The 17,304-nt window shown below is 36.4% G+C and overlaps 1 protein-coding gene across 1 annotated transcript; it reads left to right on the forward strand.

Annotated features, from left to right (window-relative positions):
* The first annotated feature begins 7,559 nt into the window (after window positions 1-7,559).
* On the forward strand, window positions 7,560-7,988 carry LOC107016567. Its single transcript, XM_015216999.1, has one exon. It carries the CDS (start codon window positions 7,560-7,562, stop codon window positions 7,986-7,988), a length of 429 nt encoding a protein of 142 aa, XP_015072485.1.
* Window positions 7,989-17,304: the final 9,316 nt, after the last annotated feature.

A 17,304-nucleotide genomic window follows, 5' to 3' on the forward strand; every position in this document is an offset into this window, starting at 1 on the left:
AGAGAGCGTACAAATTGTGTAACAAGATGGTCTCCATAGGTTACAACATTATTACATGTCTCCACGAAGTGTGTGACATGTTGTTTTGGATTTGCTTTTCCCTCAAATTGTTGAAATTTGGGAAGTTGATAACCAACAGACTAGAGCCATCAAAATGGGCTTGGCCCGCGAGGCCGGCCCAACCCAACCCTTGAAATTAGTGGGGTTGGGGTTAATATTTTTGGTTATTTACAAACGAGGCTTTTTTAGCCCGCCCCGTTTAGCCCATCGGCCTCTTAGGCCCAACCCGCAAGCTTCATAGGCCAGCCTGTGGGCTATTAATTTTTTAAATATTTAAATATATATTTTTAATAGTGCTTTATTTGTAAAGATTTAATTAATAAATATTTTGAAAAATAAAGAATCAAGTATTTTGGAATATCATCTTGCATGGTGAATTGTAGATGAAGATGAACTTCTTAAGGAAATAATATCACATGTTGATTCAAATATGATCGATGGTGGAAGTTGAAGTGGAGTTGTATAATATTAATTAATGAGTCATGTAATATTTAGAAATTTAGATTTGTTAAGTATTTGTGGGAGAAATGATGGAATGATCAACATTTATCCGCTAAATCTTAATTAGTTATTATGTATTTTTGTAAGTATTCACCAAAGTATGTGAGTCATAAATGTATTTTTGTAAGTATTCACCAAAGTGTGTGATTTATAAATGAATTATTGTATGAATTGATGCCGTATTCATTGAAATTAACATTCAATACTGTTTCTTAGAGAGTAATATTGTTCATTTTTTGGTTGAAGGGTCAACCCATGGCCCGCTTATGGCTGGTTTGGGCCACTATTTTATTGGCGCTTTAATAACAGGGCCAGCCCGCCCCAACCCATTTAACTTTTCAGCCCATTAGGGTTGGGTTCGGTTGGATTGGGCCAACCCATTTTGACACCACTACAACATACATTTTAAAGTTATCAGTCCTAGCAGTGTATGGTTTAGCATACATATGAGAAGAATTGTTAGAGACTTCATACTTATCTTTGATAGTTCGTCTTCAATAAACTCCTTCAAGCGATCAAGTGGGATCATCAGAAGAAACTGGCATTTCTTTAACCAGCGGCGCTTTCTTCACAGGATTTTTGGTTTCTTGAACTTCAACACCCTTTTCAGGCGCATGGCTCGCTTCTCTATCTAAAAGTCCTTTCATTCTATCCATAAACTTATCAATTTGAGAGTCTTGGTGTTGTGCATGAAATGTCAATCCTTCAACCAACTTCATCAGATTTGCGAGTTGATCCCCAAGAGAGGAAGCAGCAGTCACCATCGTTTGCATGATCATTGGAGATGCATCAGAGTACATGGATTGTCGCATAAGTTAATCTTCAGTGGACTCACATTAGCGATGTACGTAGATATGATTCATAAGTTGTATCACAGTTCTCTCTTGTAGAGTTCTTACAACTAGATTTCTCAAAGCCAATTTCTTCTTGATATTTTCAGCAACATTGCTTTCTCCTTCTAGAGCATTTCTGGAGGAACTTGCTCCTTTTGGAGTCGAAGACAAAAAAATAGGAGTTGATGGGGACGACACTTGAAGTGTTTGTTTTCCTAGTGAAGCAGCCTTGCTTCTTGTAACAACTCCAAAACTTCCAAAGGTAACACCAAGGATACCTTAAACTTCAGTAGAGAACGTGGATCTAGTGGCCTTAGAGGCAGTTGATCGAGAATTGTTGTTCATCGAAGTCATATCGATATTATTTGATGCTTGAAAATTTGAGATGAGAGGTAGATATTGTCCCACGGGGCGTGCCAAAATTTGTAGACAGTAAAATTTGCTTCGAGAAAAAAATAATTATGAACAGAAAATTATAGCAACAATCATTTTATTATTTCAAGTGCGAGTGTTACAATCTCTATGATTATTTTGAATTCGCCTTTTCAAATGTAAATTCAAGGGCTTTAAAGTTTGGTCTTGAATCTCTAATAAACTTGAACTTGAACTTTAACTTGATTTTGACTTTTACTTGAATTCAAGGGCTTTGAGCTTGTTCTTGAATTCGATGGTCTTGATCTTGATTGTACTTGAACTTGAATGCTTGAATTCTTAAACTTGTAGCCTTACAGAGAATTTTATGGAATTTGTACCACAAATTTTCTCCAGCTTTCTATTTAGATTTTTCCGTCTCTTTTCTGAATTATTAGGACCCACATTTATAGTTTTAGAGCAGGGGAGTTGCGATTGGAACATGATTCCTTTCGTCCAATCAAATTTAAATGACATGCATATGGGCTTTATGGAAGCGGGCTTGTCTTTTTTGGCAAATGTTATTGTTTTGTTGGTCTCTTATTTGACTTTGCATGCCACATCATTTGCCCAAGGGGTGACACAATGGGCTCTACAATGAGATAAAATTGGGCTTTACAAATTGAGCTCATCCATTGTAGCCCAAATCTTAGATTTTAATTAAGTCCATATTTAGTGGAATTAAATATTTAACTCAATTATATTAATCCATAATATTTATTTGGATTAATATATTTATGAATATAATATGATGCGAATCATTTTATAAATTTTATATTTAATAAATTTTAAATGATTACAAACACAGAATCTTTTTGTAATGGTTCGGATCACTGATGTGGTGCCTAGTCCAGTCCCCTTGGGTTACCAGGGTTCCATTAAAAGCTTGTTGAGAACTTCAGTGTTATATAATGTTACAATTAGGAGCCACGTTTGAATTGTAAATCGTATCTCCTTCTTAGACACAACCTCTACCTGTATCAGCTACACTCAGATCTTTCTTTCTCTTTTCTTTTCAATTGTTCACTCAAGTGTGTACAAAGTTTTATGAAATATAAAAGAATATTACAATATAAGTTCAAGTAAAGTGCGTACTTCACAACTATGTCTAAGAGAGGTTTATATAGATTTGAAGGACTTTGCTCTTTTATGGAAACCCAAGGGAGTTTGAATGAAGGATATTTGATCAAGTCCTTGATTTTATTTTGATTGATTTGCTGAGTCATGAGCATAAAATATATGTGCATGAGCAAATTGATTTGTTCCTTTGTATGATGATTTTTTTGTGGTCTTGAATCTTTGGCTTATTTCGTTAACTTGAACCCATCCCTTGATTTCAATTTCATCCTTGTAGTCTTGAATGTTAACGGATATTGTTGTCTTGAAAGTATCCTTTGATTGATGCACACTATCGTTTTCCTTCCTTAGGTGATTTGTTCTGCAATCTGGAATATATTTGATTGATTTCTAGAATATTTGATTCATCATAATCTGCTTGAGTGATTCTAGAGATCAAGACATATCTTTATTGCAATAGTAAATGCAATATTTGCTTGTCTTTTTGATTTCTTTTCCTTGATTCGTTGAACATATTTTCTCCTTCTTTAGGTGTTATATTCTTGGCTCATCCTTTTCCTTCTTTGCTGCAACAATTCACAAGTCGGTCAAGTGTTTCATTATCCGATTCTATGAGGCTAACAATCTCCCCCTTTTTGATTATAACAACTAATTCACAAATTGTATAGACTTAACGAGATAGAGAAACTTCCTTGATAAATTTTGTAGCTCCCCTTGTCTTTAAGTTATAGATCTCTTCTTGACTTGATTGCCTCCTGTTGAAGAGACTTGGGACTATTCTCCCCCTTTGACATAATAAAAAAGAAAGAGTAAGAGAATGTAACAGAATCAACAAATTCAAAAAACATTTTCAACAAGATCTCGAATAAAATGATGCTCAATATTAATATGATTAACCCTAGAAAGATGCATAGTATAATAAGATAAACACTAGTATTATTGCAAAAGTAGGAAAAATTAATAAAAAAAATCATAATCAAGATTGATGCATCATCTATAACAATTGGGTAGCAAAACTTCCAACAACTATATACTTGGACTCCGTAGTAGACAGTGCAACCGTAGTTTGCTTCTTACTGTTACTAGGAGAACACATATCGTTCTAAAATTTGAAACGTTTCACTTGTACCTTTTCAGTCATTTTTATCACCTACAAAGTCAGCACCTGCATATCCAATTAAATCGAAATGTTATGGGTGAGGGTACTGTAATTCAAGTTATGTATTTTCGATAAAATGACAAAGTTACCAGAGAAAAAGTTTCATCCTAATCAATACCTTCTTGTTGGGAGTATCGTTTAACAACCAATCTTGCTTTGATACGAATGACTTTTCCATCTTTATTTAACTTATTTTGAAAGATCCACTTGGTTTCAATTATGGAACAATTTTTGTATTTTTTGGGTAAGATTCCATACTCGGTATCTTTCAAACTGATAAAGTTCTTTTATGCCTTGTTTCCAAGATTCGTCTTCCATCACCTCATTTATACGATTGGGTTTAATTTTAAGAGATAACTGTTACATATTCTTGTTTTTTCACCGAAACTCTAGCCTGTATTGACTCAGTTGGCTTTCCCATGAAGAAGTCGTTCGTGAATAACTAGCATCATGTCTTCATTCTATAGGCGTACCAATTTTTCTAGCTAAACTAGTCAACTCTAGTTCTAGAATAGTCGACTACTCTACCAATATGATCAAAAGTATTCGAGAGGTTCTCAGGGTTCACTTTAGAAGTAGTTTCATTAACTATAGACTATGCTTCCTGTATCTTTGGGTTAGTATAAAAAACAACAAAACAAATTCTTCAACACTTAAAAGAAATGAAATAGATGTGTCTAACATTTCCCAGACGGTTTCATCCCATTTAGTATCGACCAAGTAGTTTGAGAACCAAATGGGTCATATCTCGTCTCATTTAAACTCAAAATAGCAATGGGAGTTGCCTAGTGATACTATGGACAACCCCAAGAACGAGTTTTGAGTGTGGACTTGCATCGTTCCACAAAATTAATTAAGGATATTCTTGGGAGGCAACCGAAAGTCTTAATTGCTTTTTTTAGTTGAAATAATGGTGTGTTGATTTTGAAGGTCAAAGTGTGGAAAGTGTTTGAAAAGTGCAGCGAGCAAAAAGTCCAATCGGCGCATCAGAGATGAGGTTGGCAAGATCGATTTAGACCGCCATTGGACTCAAGACAATTTTAAATAGGAGTTTATCAAATCCGATGGACCCAGGAACTAATTGGAGAATCGCCAACTAGGTCGGTGGTCACAATCTAGTTCGCCATTTTGATCCCCACATTTATTGAAGGTCTTGAAAACTCAGGGGGTAAGTTCCCACTCAACGTGTCACCGAGTGGGTCGGCAAGCAAAATTAATGTCATCGAATGGGCAGGAACTGGATGATTTTTAATGGCCAAAGGTTTAAACTTTCAAAGTCTTTCACTTTCCTAACTTTTGATCTTCAAGAACTCACACCCACATAGTATTTTGTATATTTCTTGCATTTTTACCACATTTTAGTCATTGGATTTTTGTTCGGAGTGGATTACTTTGCTTCCTAGCATTTCAATTTGATAAATCAGCATCTAAGGTTGGTTTTCATAACCCCAAATCCTATTTTAGAAATTCATAGTCTTATGCAATTGATTTTATCTTAGTGATGTGTGCTAGGTCTCTCTGATAATGTTCGTATGCTAGAATGTTTGTTTTAGTTTGAACAGTTTTCCCATAACACCTTCAATGTTAAATTCCCGCAATTTTATGCCTTCAAATTGGTTAGAAGTAGTGGGGTTGTGCTTGCATGTTAATGGGTCTAGTTGCGTGAAGTCTACGTAGCACGCATTTGTGCTAAATGATGTGTTTTGCCTAATAATAGAGAGATTTACATCGTTCTTAAGGGAAAAAGTCGTCAAATGACTAAATTTGGCCAAAGCAGGAGAAGTCTGAGTATCCTAGGGTAATGGGTAGTATGGATCTTGGTTTATTATAGTTGTGCATATTTTATTTTATTTTCGAGGGTTGTGGGGTTGAATTCAAAATGTTGGTTTTGTAAAATAGGCACGTTGGATCGTTGGTGAGCTGTGTTGACTTGAAAAAAGTTTTGTAACTTTCGACGAGAAGCCAGAGTTCGCCGAGTACACTTGGCAATTCGCCAAAAGTCCTTGCTCGTCCAGTCTGAACCCCTGACCCTTAATTTCACTGTAACTTTTAGAAGGCTAATTCGTGCTTTCCGAAAGGCCTTTCTATTTGTGATAGGCCAAAATTTCTTGGAATTTTTCAGCAAATCCTTTCGACGAGCCCGATCTGGCTTGCCAAAGTGATTCGGTGACTCGCCGACCATTTCACTGAGCGATCTACAACTTGTTTTTTATGATTTTGTTTGAAATGTTTCTAACTCTTCCTGGTGTTTTGTTTATATGGAAATTAAAAACATTTACATGCCAACTCTAAAAAAAGCATGGGGTATCACTATGAATGAAGAGGGATCAAATCCCTCAACATGGGAATGCAAGGGCCTCAAATTCGAGTTTAGAGTAGATAAAATAGGCCCAAAGTTGAAAGAGTGGGTGCCAACTCTCGAGATTCCTTATATGAGACCGAGGATGAGAAACCCTTGGAGTCCTGACGGGTTGAGATCCGTGCCATATCTCACCCTATTTCAATAAGAGTCCTTCCGACTTCCACCCCTAGTAGATTCAGTGCTAGCTTCGGTACATCCTGTGTCTCTTGTACCACGAGTCATCCCTTATTTTAGGCTTCTAAACAGGTTAAAAGGTGATTTAATGTGCACTATTCTCAAGGAGAAGCTTTTATCTACAAAAGTCTAGAGGGAAGATATTCCAGTGGAGATACTGCATTGGCAAAGATTCCAAACTTTCACCAGACCCTGAGGCCCCTATATTCCGTTATAGGTTTGGGAGTTTTATTCAACATATAGAGACTAGGTTTCAAAAAGGACACAAAAGGCTTGCAAGTTCAGATTGGTGAAGTCAGTCATAGTTAGAGGTGTGGAAGTTGGATGTTGCAGCATTATCATAATTATTGTCCTTAAGATAGATTATGAGGTCTTGACGACAGCTCACTCCCTGGATGACTTGAAGGAATGTGTTTCCCCCCTTCTCTATGATGTCACCCCAAGTTATATAGAGGCGGGAGTCAAGATCGAGAAGAAGGATCTGCTCGGTATGGTTTGTATTCGTCATTAACTCTATTATGCCTTCAATAAACGAATCCATCCTCCGACATGTGAAGACAAATTATTTAGAATCTATCTTAGCGAAGTGGCATCTCAACTTGGGATTATCATTGAGCAAGATATGATTATGAGGGACAAGTAGAGGTAGACTTCTCTTCCATTCTGGATGCCGATCACCGAATTCCGTAGGTGTGATAGAGTGAACTAGAACAATTCTAGAGATATTGGGGTTATCCCTTCTTCCTACACCAATATATGGCGTACGGAGGCCGATTACACACGAGAGGAGGACAATAGGAGGAGAGCAAGATCGTTAGATACTTCTTCGGTGGTTGATGTCGGTTATATACCTAAAGAGGCATTTGGGCCTACTTCGGCCTCTAGGCATGTATGTACTTTTTCTCCCTCTTCTTCTTCATAGGCCTAGGGTGCCTCTACCTCCTCCCAGCCTGCCATGATTACCTAGTTGATGATCTTGAAGATGGGACATCTAGACCACTCTGCTGATGTGAGAGCTACCAAATTGGAGGCTTCTGTAAGATGGATGAATGAGGCTGATATTCTTGCTGCACTTAACCCCGTCCGAGCTTCTATTCATGATTTTGACGCCAGATTCTCAACTTGTGAGAGAAGGTGTGGGGAGACCTCCGAGGTTACGACTCTAAAAGCCGAAGTAGAAGATTTGAGGAAGGACGTAGACTATCTAAAGTCTACTGACTTCACTTCTTTACTGGAGGCTGATTATGATGTGGATGCACATGAGATTCCTTCGGCTACCACTGGATATGTACATAGGGTTGATACAATAGTTTATGAGACGGATGCAGATACCAATGAAAAGCAAATTGAGGTGAAGGAGGATAACATTGATGGAGACCTTCCTGACTTAGAGGAGACTATCTTACAATAAGTGATTCATACATGCTGACCGAAAAATCCATGGCAGCTTCTAGTGGATCTGTCACTACTAATACTACACCTGGCACTGATTCCCAGAGAGGTGAAGCGAATGTTTAGAGAAGATCCCTTCACGTCCCTCTTTGTCTTATTTTTATTCACTTGTGGATATTATTTTGTTTGCATTTGAGGAGAAATGGTTTTTATTTCTGGTAGGATGAGGCCCACCTTTTGTGACTATTTTTATGTCTATATTTGGGTTTTTAAGCTATGACTGTGATTATACTATTTTGTGGATTTTTGAGATTGAGGCTCCTAGTTTTAGCTGCAAAATTATTTTCGCCCCTTCTGAAAAATTTTGTGGCACTACTTGATTGTGTTTGAATGTTGTTCTTATCTTGAAAATTTGAGTATTGATTTTGATCAATACCAATGACTTGAATAGTTGTCATAATTGAACAAAAATGAATGTGCCTCTATGAGGAGGCCAAATGAAGTTGCATAGGCAATATGTTAACTCTTTGCATCTCATTGTAACTATCCAAACATCAAATTGAATCTCTCATGATGAACATTGCACACTTGTGAAAGTGTGGAGTCTTGTTTGACATTATGGTGCCAATCCATTGTGTGATGAGCTTACCAGGGACTATGCATGATGTCACTAGAATTTTCCTAGTTGTTCCACTTGACTTAGTGATGCAATCTCATGATATGATCATAGGCAACTTTGAATAGTGTGAAACAACTTGAAATTATACCTCTTTTGTGGCGAACCTTGTGAGCGTGTGATTTTCATTTGAACACCCTTTGAGCCTTATCCTTTTATTTAGAAACTTGAAGCAAATTGTAACCTTTCTTATTTGTTACCAATAATCCTTACGAATGTGGTTTGTGTGAATAACCAACTTAGGCCAAAAGCCTAAGTTGGGTGTGTGGTGAAAATAGAAGGTAAATCCAAAAATGTGAAGAAGTCCCCTTTTAACCATGGTATTGAGAAAGGTAGAACCCCTCCATATGAAAAAAGAGAAGAGAAAAAGAAGAATATAATGAAAAAGATGAAAAAGTTTTAAATAATATTTGTGAAAGTGCAAAGAAAATGGGGTGTTTAACATTCCATGGGATGTGAATAATGGGGTGACTTATCAATATAAATGAGAAAGACGAAGAAAAGGAACAAAAGTGTTGTTCACACCACATTTCATGAGGATAGAATTCGATGAGCCTAAATAACCGTATATTTACACTCAGCCTCGTTACATGCCTTAAAAAGACCTTTTTAATCTTAAGGGAGCTGAAACAATTGTAGGCTGGAAAATAAGGGCAAACCTATGGGTGAAATCATGATGGTATTCATCTTTGTGAGTATGATTGTTCCATTTGATTTTGTAGCTTTAAATTGTTGAACCATTGTGTGTGGATATGGAATCAGTCTTTGTGTGAGGGAATTCGAACTTACATTTGAAGCAACTATTGTGAGCTTGATATTCTCTGTTAATGGTTGGTCACAAATTGAATTTTTGAGTTCACAATGATCCTTGCATGAGTAAATTGAGTCTTTTTGTGTGCATTCATTATTGAGTCTTATGTAGCACTATTTGAGACATCCTCTTTGAGTTGATGAACTTGAGCTTTACTTGAGGACAAATAAAATTTTAACTTGGGGGTATTGATGAATCCACGATTTGGACTTATTTAGAGATTTACTTTGATAGATTTAGTGTCCTCAAATATATATTTTGTGTCAATAACTTGTGTAAATCCTTGATTTTTCAAGTATTTGAATGTAGGAACAAAACATGAAAACTAATGAGCAAAAAGGAACAAGAAAAACTGAAAAAAAACGAAGAAAAGAAGGCTTGATGATTGCCTAATCCATTGTGCGAGTCACTGAGTGGATATGATCTCGCCTAAAGTTCCAATGTGCCAAGCCCTGAAGGAAAAAATCATGTCGGCGAGAGAAAAGAACAGTCAGCATGTTGCCGAATGGTTCCGTGATGCATTGATTAGATCGTCCAAAGTCCCAGAACTTTAAGATACTAAAGGCCAAAGCAAAAAGGCGATGGAACTGACTAAAGGGTGGATTTCCGAGTGGATCAGGGATCTCGACTTATTGCGTCGAGTGATCTTTCGCAGCACAATTTTGGCGACAATAAATATATTTTTAAATTCTTAGTTTGAAAAAAATGAGTTTTTAATATAGAATAAGAATTATCAATTTTGAAGTTTGGAGTGAGAGATATGAGTACTGAAATAATACTTTTCTTTAGCTTTTAAGATTTTGAAACTTCCCATTTGTGAGAAATTTAAACTAGATATTGAATATTCTTCAATTTTTACTTTTGTAAAGAAAAAAATAATCTTACCTAGTTGATTATATCTTTTTATAATGTCTACTTGAAACCCAAATTCTTGGGGTACGATTATATGATTGTGAGTTTATTTAGCTACTAGGTATTGTTAACTTATAGTTCAAATGGTTTTTAATAGGGTTTCTTAATAGTGTTTTCAATTAGTAACTGTTGTCTAATTTAAAGAATTGTAGTTGCAAATGCAATTCTACCTTCATGTTTTTGTCTTGCTCTTGAGAGTTGTTTTAAAACCAAGATTATTTATTTGATGGTCTGTGGATATTGGGTTTTCATGAGTTCAGCTCGAGAGAGTGAATCCTAAATCCTTTCCACACATTTAGCTCGAGAAAGTGAATGTGCTAAATCATAGGTTGTTCTTAATTGCTGCTTACTGATGTTCAAAAGAAACCAACTTGAATCGGGATAAATTGTTCGAGAGAAAGTTTATCCCCACTGAAGTCTAGCTTTGTCACAAATTTACATCTATTTACTATCAGTTGCGATTACCCATTTTTCTATATAATCCGATAATCCAATCACATTCCAAGAACCCATCTCATTTCTTGTTTATTCATATTTTTTATTACTAATGTAGTTGATAACTACAATAAAAATTGCCATATTTGATACTTTTGTCACCCTTTAACTTGAATTATGTTTTTATTTGTAAATATCTATTCCTATGATTGACTTGAGCATATTCGTACTTTGCTATTGAATTGTAAACACGTACCACTCCCTATTGGATTCGTCACCAGCTCATTTAGTTGGGTTATTATACTGAACTGCAATAGTTGACACTTAGAATTGGAAGAAGTGTCCTGGAAACGTTAATTAGTTATTCACAGCTTGAACCTTTTAGTGCACAATTAATCCTTGCATAAGTAAGTTGAGTCTTTTTGTGTGCATGCTTGATGAGTCTTGTGTAGCAATGTTTGAGACACCCTTTTTAAACGACTGAACTTGAGTTTTACTTGAGGACAAGCAAAAGTTTAAGTTGGGGGAGTTGATGATTCCGAGATGTGGACTTTTTAAGGCTTTATTTACAATGATTTTTTGTCCTCAAATGCTTATTTTGTGCAATTAACTGATGTAAAAGCCTTGATTTCTATGGATTCTGTAACACTCCAAAAGTCCATGACCTAATCTAGAGCATCACCTGATGAAATAAACCTTAAAACACTGTTTCTAAGTCTAACTTAATGTATTAAACTAGTTAAGAAGTGTTAGGATCAAAACGTTAAGAAATGTGCAAGATGTCCGAAAACTAGTGCACTTGAACTAGCAAAACGTTCTTAGGTTCAGTGAAGATTTGGAGGTGTCATATGAAATCTAAAACTTTAAAAGAAGACTTTAAATAGGTAAAATTATGCATATAGGGTGGAAAGGTCCAGGTCCTACCCCCCGTGGATTGCCCTATGTGTCCACGAAGAGACCCCAAACATGGTCAAGCAAGCTACCTAAGGCAACGCAGAAATGCACTATAGTAAAGTGTCTCCGCGTCGCGGACTTTGTCCACAAAGATCCAAAATCTTTGTCTGTGACACGGACACGTAACTTACTCGTCTGTTTCAAAAATTAAATTAGGAAAACTTACGGGAGCAGCACTGCGACGTGGACTTGTTCCCCGACGAAAATCTAAAACTTGGAATCAAAGCTTGACTTCACTAAAAGATCAACTTAAATGATGGGTATTTTGAGTATTTCATGGAAGGGTTATATATTTATTTTGAATAAGTTTTACCTCACATTCACTCACTCAAATCAAATTCCCAAATCAAAAATCCAAAAGCTCTCACCTCTCTCTACTTTCTGTCTCTATTCATCCTCCATTGAAGGAAGCAAGAATCTTGAGGAAGAAGACCAATTTCTCTAGTATCACACTCGAATTTTGTGGATTACTTCTCAATAAGGTATGTATTCTTGACTCTTGGGTTTCTTTCCCTAAGAGGTCCTTTCAAAATTGATTTCTAAATGACCCAATTCCAAGGGTTTTTTTTTGTACAAATGAGTTTTCTTCTAAATTTGAATTTGATGATTGATTATGACTAATTTTGATTAACATGGCTAATTAAGTGTAGATTTTTGAGTAATTGATGTTGATTAATGGTAATTAGTGTAGATTATATCCTTTTCCCCCAATTTTCCCAAATCTTGGATCTTGCTTATAAATTGATAAAAATTGATGAATGTATTGATTTTTAGACTTTGCTTATCGATTATAATTCATTCATGGAATGTATAGGGTAATATATTTTTGGGATTGAATATAATTCTTGAAGAATTCATAATGAACCCTTTCCCCCAAACCCTTGGTTATGAATTGAGGTTAATTATGATAGTGATGATACAATTGACTTAGTTCTTGCATAGATTATTATTGTTTGTTGTTATTACACCTATTTATGGATGAATATCGTTGGTTAATGGTAAGGTCATTGAAGGAGACTTATCAAGGGTAAGACCTTGTGATCTTGAATCCTCACTTCAATTATGATGTCTTGTACTTTATGATGATGGTTCATTAAGTGTTACATGTAATTAGATTACCGAGGTGATGGGATGATGAATGTAGTTGAAATGTCTTGACTATATGAATTGTGATATTATGATTACGGTATGATGATATAAAGTGGATTGTGAATCATTTATGTTCCTCATTCTGATATAATGATGATGGTTTTAATCTCACAAATGAAGTATTACAAAGAAAGGACATTCTCATGCAATTGCTAATGAGCTAATTATTATGATATAAAATGTGTTAGTCTCCTATGACCTACATTAAGCTATGATTCATTAATAAAGGTTTAAATAAATTTCAAAAAGGGACTTTATCTTATCCCCAAGTGAATTAGTTATGAGAGATGTCCCTTCCTAATGTGGGAAGGGTAGGTTCACAATTGTTCTCATGAGATAGAGATTACAATGCCATGGTACATAAAGAGGGTCTCAAGAATATCTCCTAGTTCTTGAGATATGTTGCCCCATAGGAATACTAGCTAGTGGATCCACCTAGGATGCTATATTCATGGATAGGTTCTACCTTGGCAAGTATACCACCTTCTTTCGGTGTAGGAATTCATGACACCGGATTCCACATTTAGCTCATGTGGTCTATGTCAGTTAAGGCAATTTTTGCCGAAAGTAAAATGAAATAATAAAGTGAACACTAACTAGGCTGACTTTAGGGGTTTGGCTTAGTGTGGGTAGGGAATTGGACTTTACCTATGCATTGCACTAGTTGGCCTTGAGGAAAGTCCTAGGAGGTTGTTCTTAGGATATTAGGTATTATGATATCTTGAAATGTATAATTGTTGAGTTTATATGATGTTTTACTGACATGATGTTGGGTATATTGATGAATATGGTATTGGTCTAAATTGCTATATATGGTAATGAATACCTATAATGATATGTGTTATAAAGCAAGACATTACTTATGATCTCCTATCTTGTTTACTTGATTGTGTAAGGTTATGACATTCAAACTGAGCATTGCACTTGTACACTTGGGATGGGGTTGTTGGTAAGGGTCTTGTATGTTGATGATATGACTTATTGAACATGAAATGCTAATGTGACATTTTGTTCATATTGTTCTTATTTATGAACATGTCTTATGTTGTTGTGATCCTTGTCTTGTATATGTTTTTTTGTGTGTCCATAAAGGCTTTCAAAATGACTTAGGATATTTCTAACGAAATGGTCCTTTTTCATGCATGTCTTCAAATGTTTTATGTTCTTATATTCATACTTAGTACAAGTGGTTGTACTAACCCATATTTCTATGTTTTCTATAAATATGTAGGTTCCGGCCATTTAGTTCCTAGAAGGTCGATTGAAGAAGACTTGGACTCTTTTCTCCAAGTATTGGTAGATCCTTATGTTAGAGGATGTTACCTTTTCTATGATCTAGCTTTGAAGTTTTATTGTCTTAAAGACATTGTTCATTTTTTTTTATCATTTGAATAAGCCTATAATGACGTAATGACTTTGTATTGGCCATGTCCAACATTTGTATTCGTTTAGATGGTTCAATATGAGGCGAAGTATTAGATTAATTCCTACGTATCGATTATGTTGTCTAAATGAGAAACCTATGTATCCTTCATATGCGAGGAGTCTATGTAAAGTCCCTATGTAGTATGCGAGAGGTCTATGAAAACCTCACTATATAGATATGTATGAAAATTTTTAATTTTTCTTAATTTTGAACCTATGAAATGTAATGACAAATTCTTGAGGCTAGTCTTAGTCCTCTCCGAGGATGCCGACGCCGGTTACGTCTAGGGGGTGGTCTCCGGTCATGACAAACTTGTTATTAAAGCATGAGGTTGAAATAATCTTAAGATTGATGTCTCATTGAACCACATTTACGTAGAATCTTGTTCATAGGTGTGAAGCGCGCCACACTTATGAATGAGAGGCTATGTGGCGCTTAGGATTCCTTACTTATTGGTAATCTTGAAAGTCGTGCCTTGAGAGTTGAAACTCTATGTATCCCTTTTCTTCTAATCCTTTTCTTGTGGATATAGGATATGACTACAAGACGTGCAACTTTTACGAGAATGGAGGAAGATTTGGATAATGCGGGAGTTCCTCCCCTAGAGAACTAAGTTCCTCCACATGGCAACCAAGTGTCTCCGCAGGACCAAGCTCAAGTCATTCCTCCACCTATGATGGATGGAGACATAAGGTCAGCATTTGTGACTTTGGATCAAGCCATGACCACCCAAGATCAAGCCATGATGGCTCAAGTAAATAAGGAGGTTGGACCCCGTGTTCAACCAAATGCTAGTACCATGTCTTCCCGCTTGAAGGACTTCACTAGATTAATCCTCCTATATTCTATGGGTTGCAAGTGAATTAATATCACCACGACTTCATCGATGAGGTCTATAAGATTCTCTATGCTATGGGGTTGACATCAAATAAAAAGGACGAGTTAGCTTCATAACAACTCAAGGACGTAGCTCAAACATGGTACACCCAATGGAGAGCCAATAGGACCTTGAGAGTGGGTATTATCTCTTGGGAGGTGTTTAGAGGGTTTCCCTTGATCGTTTATTTCTTAGTGAGAAAAAAGGATACATAAGTCGAGGAAAACATCAAATTTTGTCAAGGAGGTATGAGTGTGCAAGAGTACTACTTGAAGTTCACTACATTGTCCAAGTATGATCCTTCCTTGGTGTCTAACCCAAGGGATGGCATGAGTCGCTTTTGGACGAGAGGGTCCGATGATTTAGTTGAAGACTGTTATTCAGCGATGCTCCATGACGACATGAAATCTCTAGGTTGATGGTTCATTCTTAAAAAGTGTAAGAGACTAGAGTCAAGAGGAAGAATAAGGAGCTTAAAAGGAAAACCCTTACGAGGGAGGTACTTCCAAGGGTAGGCCTGAAATTCAAGGCAAGCCTAGGTTCAAGAAGAGGGTTTTCAACTAAGTTCCTTTCAATTTCACTAAGGCAAACAAGGATAGGGTGTTTAACTAAATTCATCTAGCAAGAATCCTACTTGTTTTAAGTGTGGTAAGAAGCATTGGGGTTAGTGTCTAGTTGAGACGGAAAATTGCTATGGTTATGGCAAGAGTGGACATAAGGTTAGGGATTGTCCTAATTTGAGGACTCAAGAGAAGGGGAATGGTCAATATCAATCTAGTGGTCCTAGTTCCTAAGCTCCAAAGAGAAACCGCTTTTATGCTCTCCGCTCTAGGGGTGAACAAGAAGAGTCTCCCGATATGGTAACCGATATGTTACAATTCGTCTCTATTGATGTTTATGATTTACATGATCCAGATGCTACATTATAATTTGTAACTCCTATAGTTTCTAGAATGTTTGATGTTATACCCGATGTTTTGATTGAACCATTTTCGGTTACAACCCAAGTGGGTGACTTCGTTGTGGCTAGAAGAGTCTTTAAAAGTTGTCCTTTATCCTTGCCTAATAGAGTTACATGGGTGTATTTGGTAGAACTTGATATGGTTGATTTTGATGTTATTTTGGGAATGGATTGGTTGCATGGTTGTTTTGCTTCCATTGATTGTAGAACAAGGGTAATGAAGTCCAATTTTCCTAATGAACCCGTCTTAGGGTGGAAGGGGGTTGACTAAATTCCTAAAGGTCGTATCATTTCTTGTCTAAAATCTTGTAAAATGATCTCTAAAGGGTGTCTTTACCACATTGTAGGAGTCAAATATCTTGAGTCCGACATCCCTCCGATTGAGTCAGTCCCTGTAGTGAGGGAATTTCCGAAAGCCTTTTCAGATGGTTTGGCCGGGATTCTTCTAGATAGGAAATTGACTTTGGTATTGACTTGTTACCGGATACGAATCCCATTTCAATCCCTCCTTACCGGATGGCTCCGAAAGAGTTTAAAGAATTAAATCTCTAACTCAATGACTTTCAAGATAAAGGGTTTATCCAACCTAGTATTTAAACATGGGGAGCTTAGGTGTTATTCTTTAAGAGAAAAGATGGGTCTCTTAGGATGTGCATTGACTATCGTCAACTCAATAAAGTCACCATTAAGAACAAGTATCCTCTCCCTCGGATTGACGACTTGTTTGATCAACTCCAAGGGAAAAACTATTTTTCTAAGATTGACTTGAGATCGGGGTATCACCAACTTAGGGTGAGAGGTAAGGATGTACCTAAAACGACATTTCGAACTAGGTATGGTCAGTTGAGTTCCTAGTAATGTCTTTTGGTCTCACTAATACCCCCGTGGCTTTTATGGACCTTATGAATAGGGTGTTTCAAAATTACCTAGATTCCTTTATGATTATATTCATTGACAAAATCTTGGTGTATTCAAAAATAGAGGGTGATCATATGGGTCATTTGAGAGTGGTGTTACAAGTTCTAAAGGAACACCAACTATTTTCCAAGTATAACAAATGTGAGTTTGGTTGAGATCGGAGGCGTTTTTTGGTCACATTATCTCTAGTGAGGGTATAGAGGTCGATCCAATGAA

The sequence above is a fragment of the Solanum pennellii genome, chromosome 4 (assembly GCF_001406875.1).
Source record: "Solanum pennellii chromosome 4, SPENNV200".
In the NCBI taxonomy this organism is placed as follows: Eukaryota; Viridiplantae; Streptophyta; class Magnoliopsida; order Solanales; family Solanaceae; genus Solanum; species Solanum pennellii.

Bases quoted from the DNA above. Each gene is read 5' to 3' on its own strand.
- LOC107016567 (XM_015216999.1), top strand. From the start codon at position 7,560: ATGGGACATCTAGACCACTCTGCTGATGTGAGAGCTACCAAATTGGAG.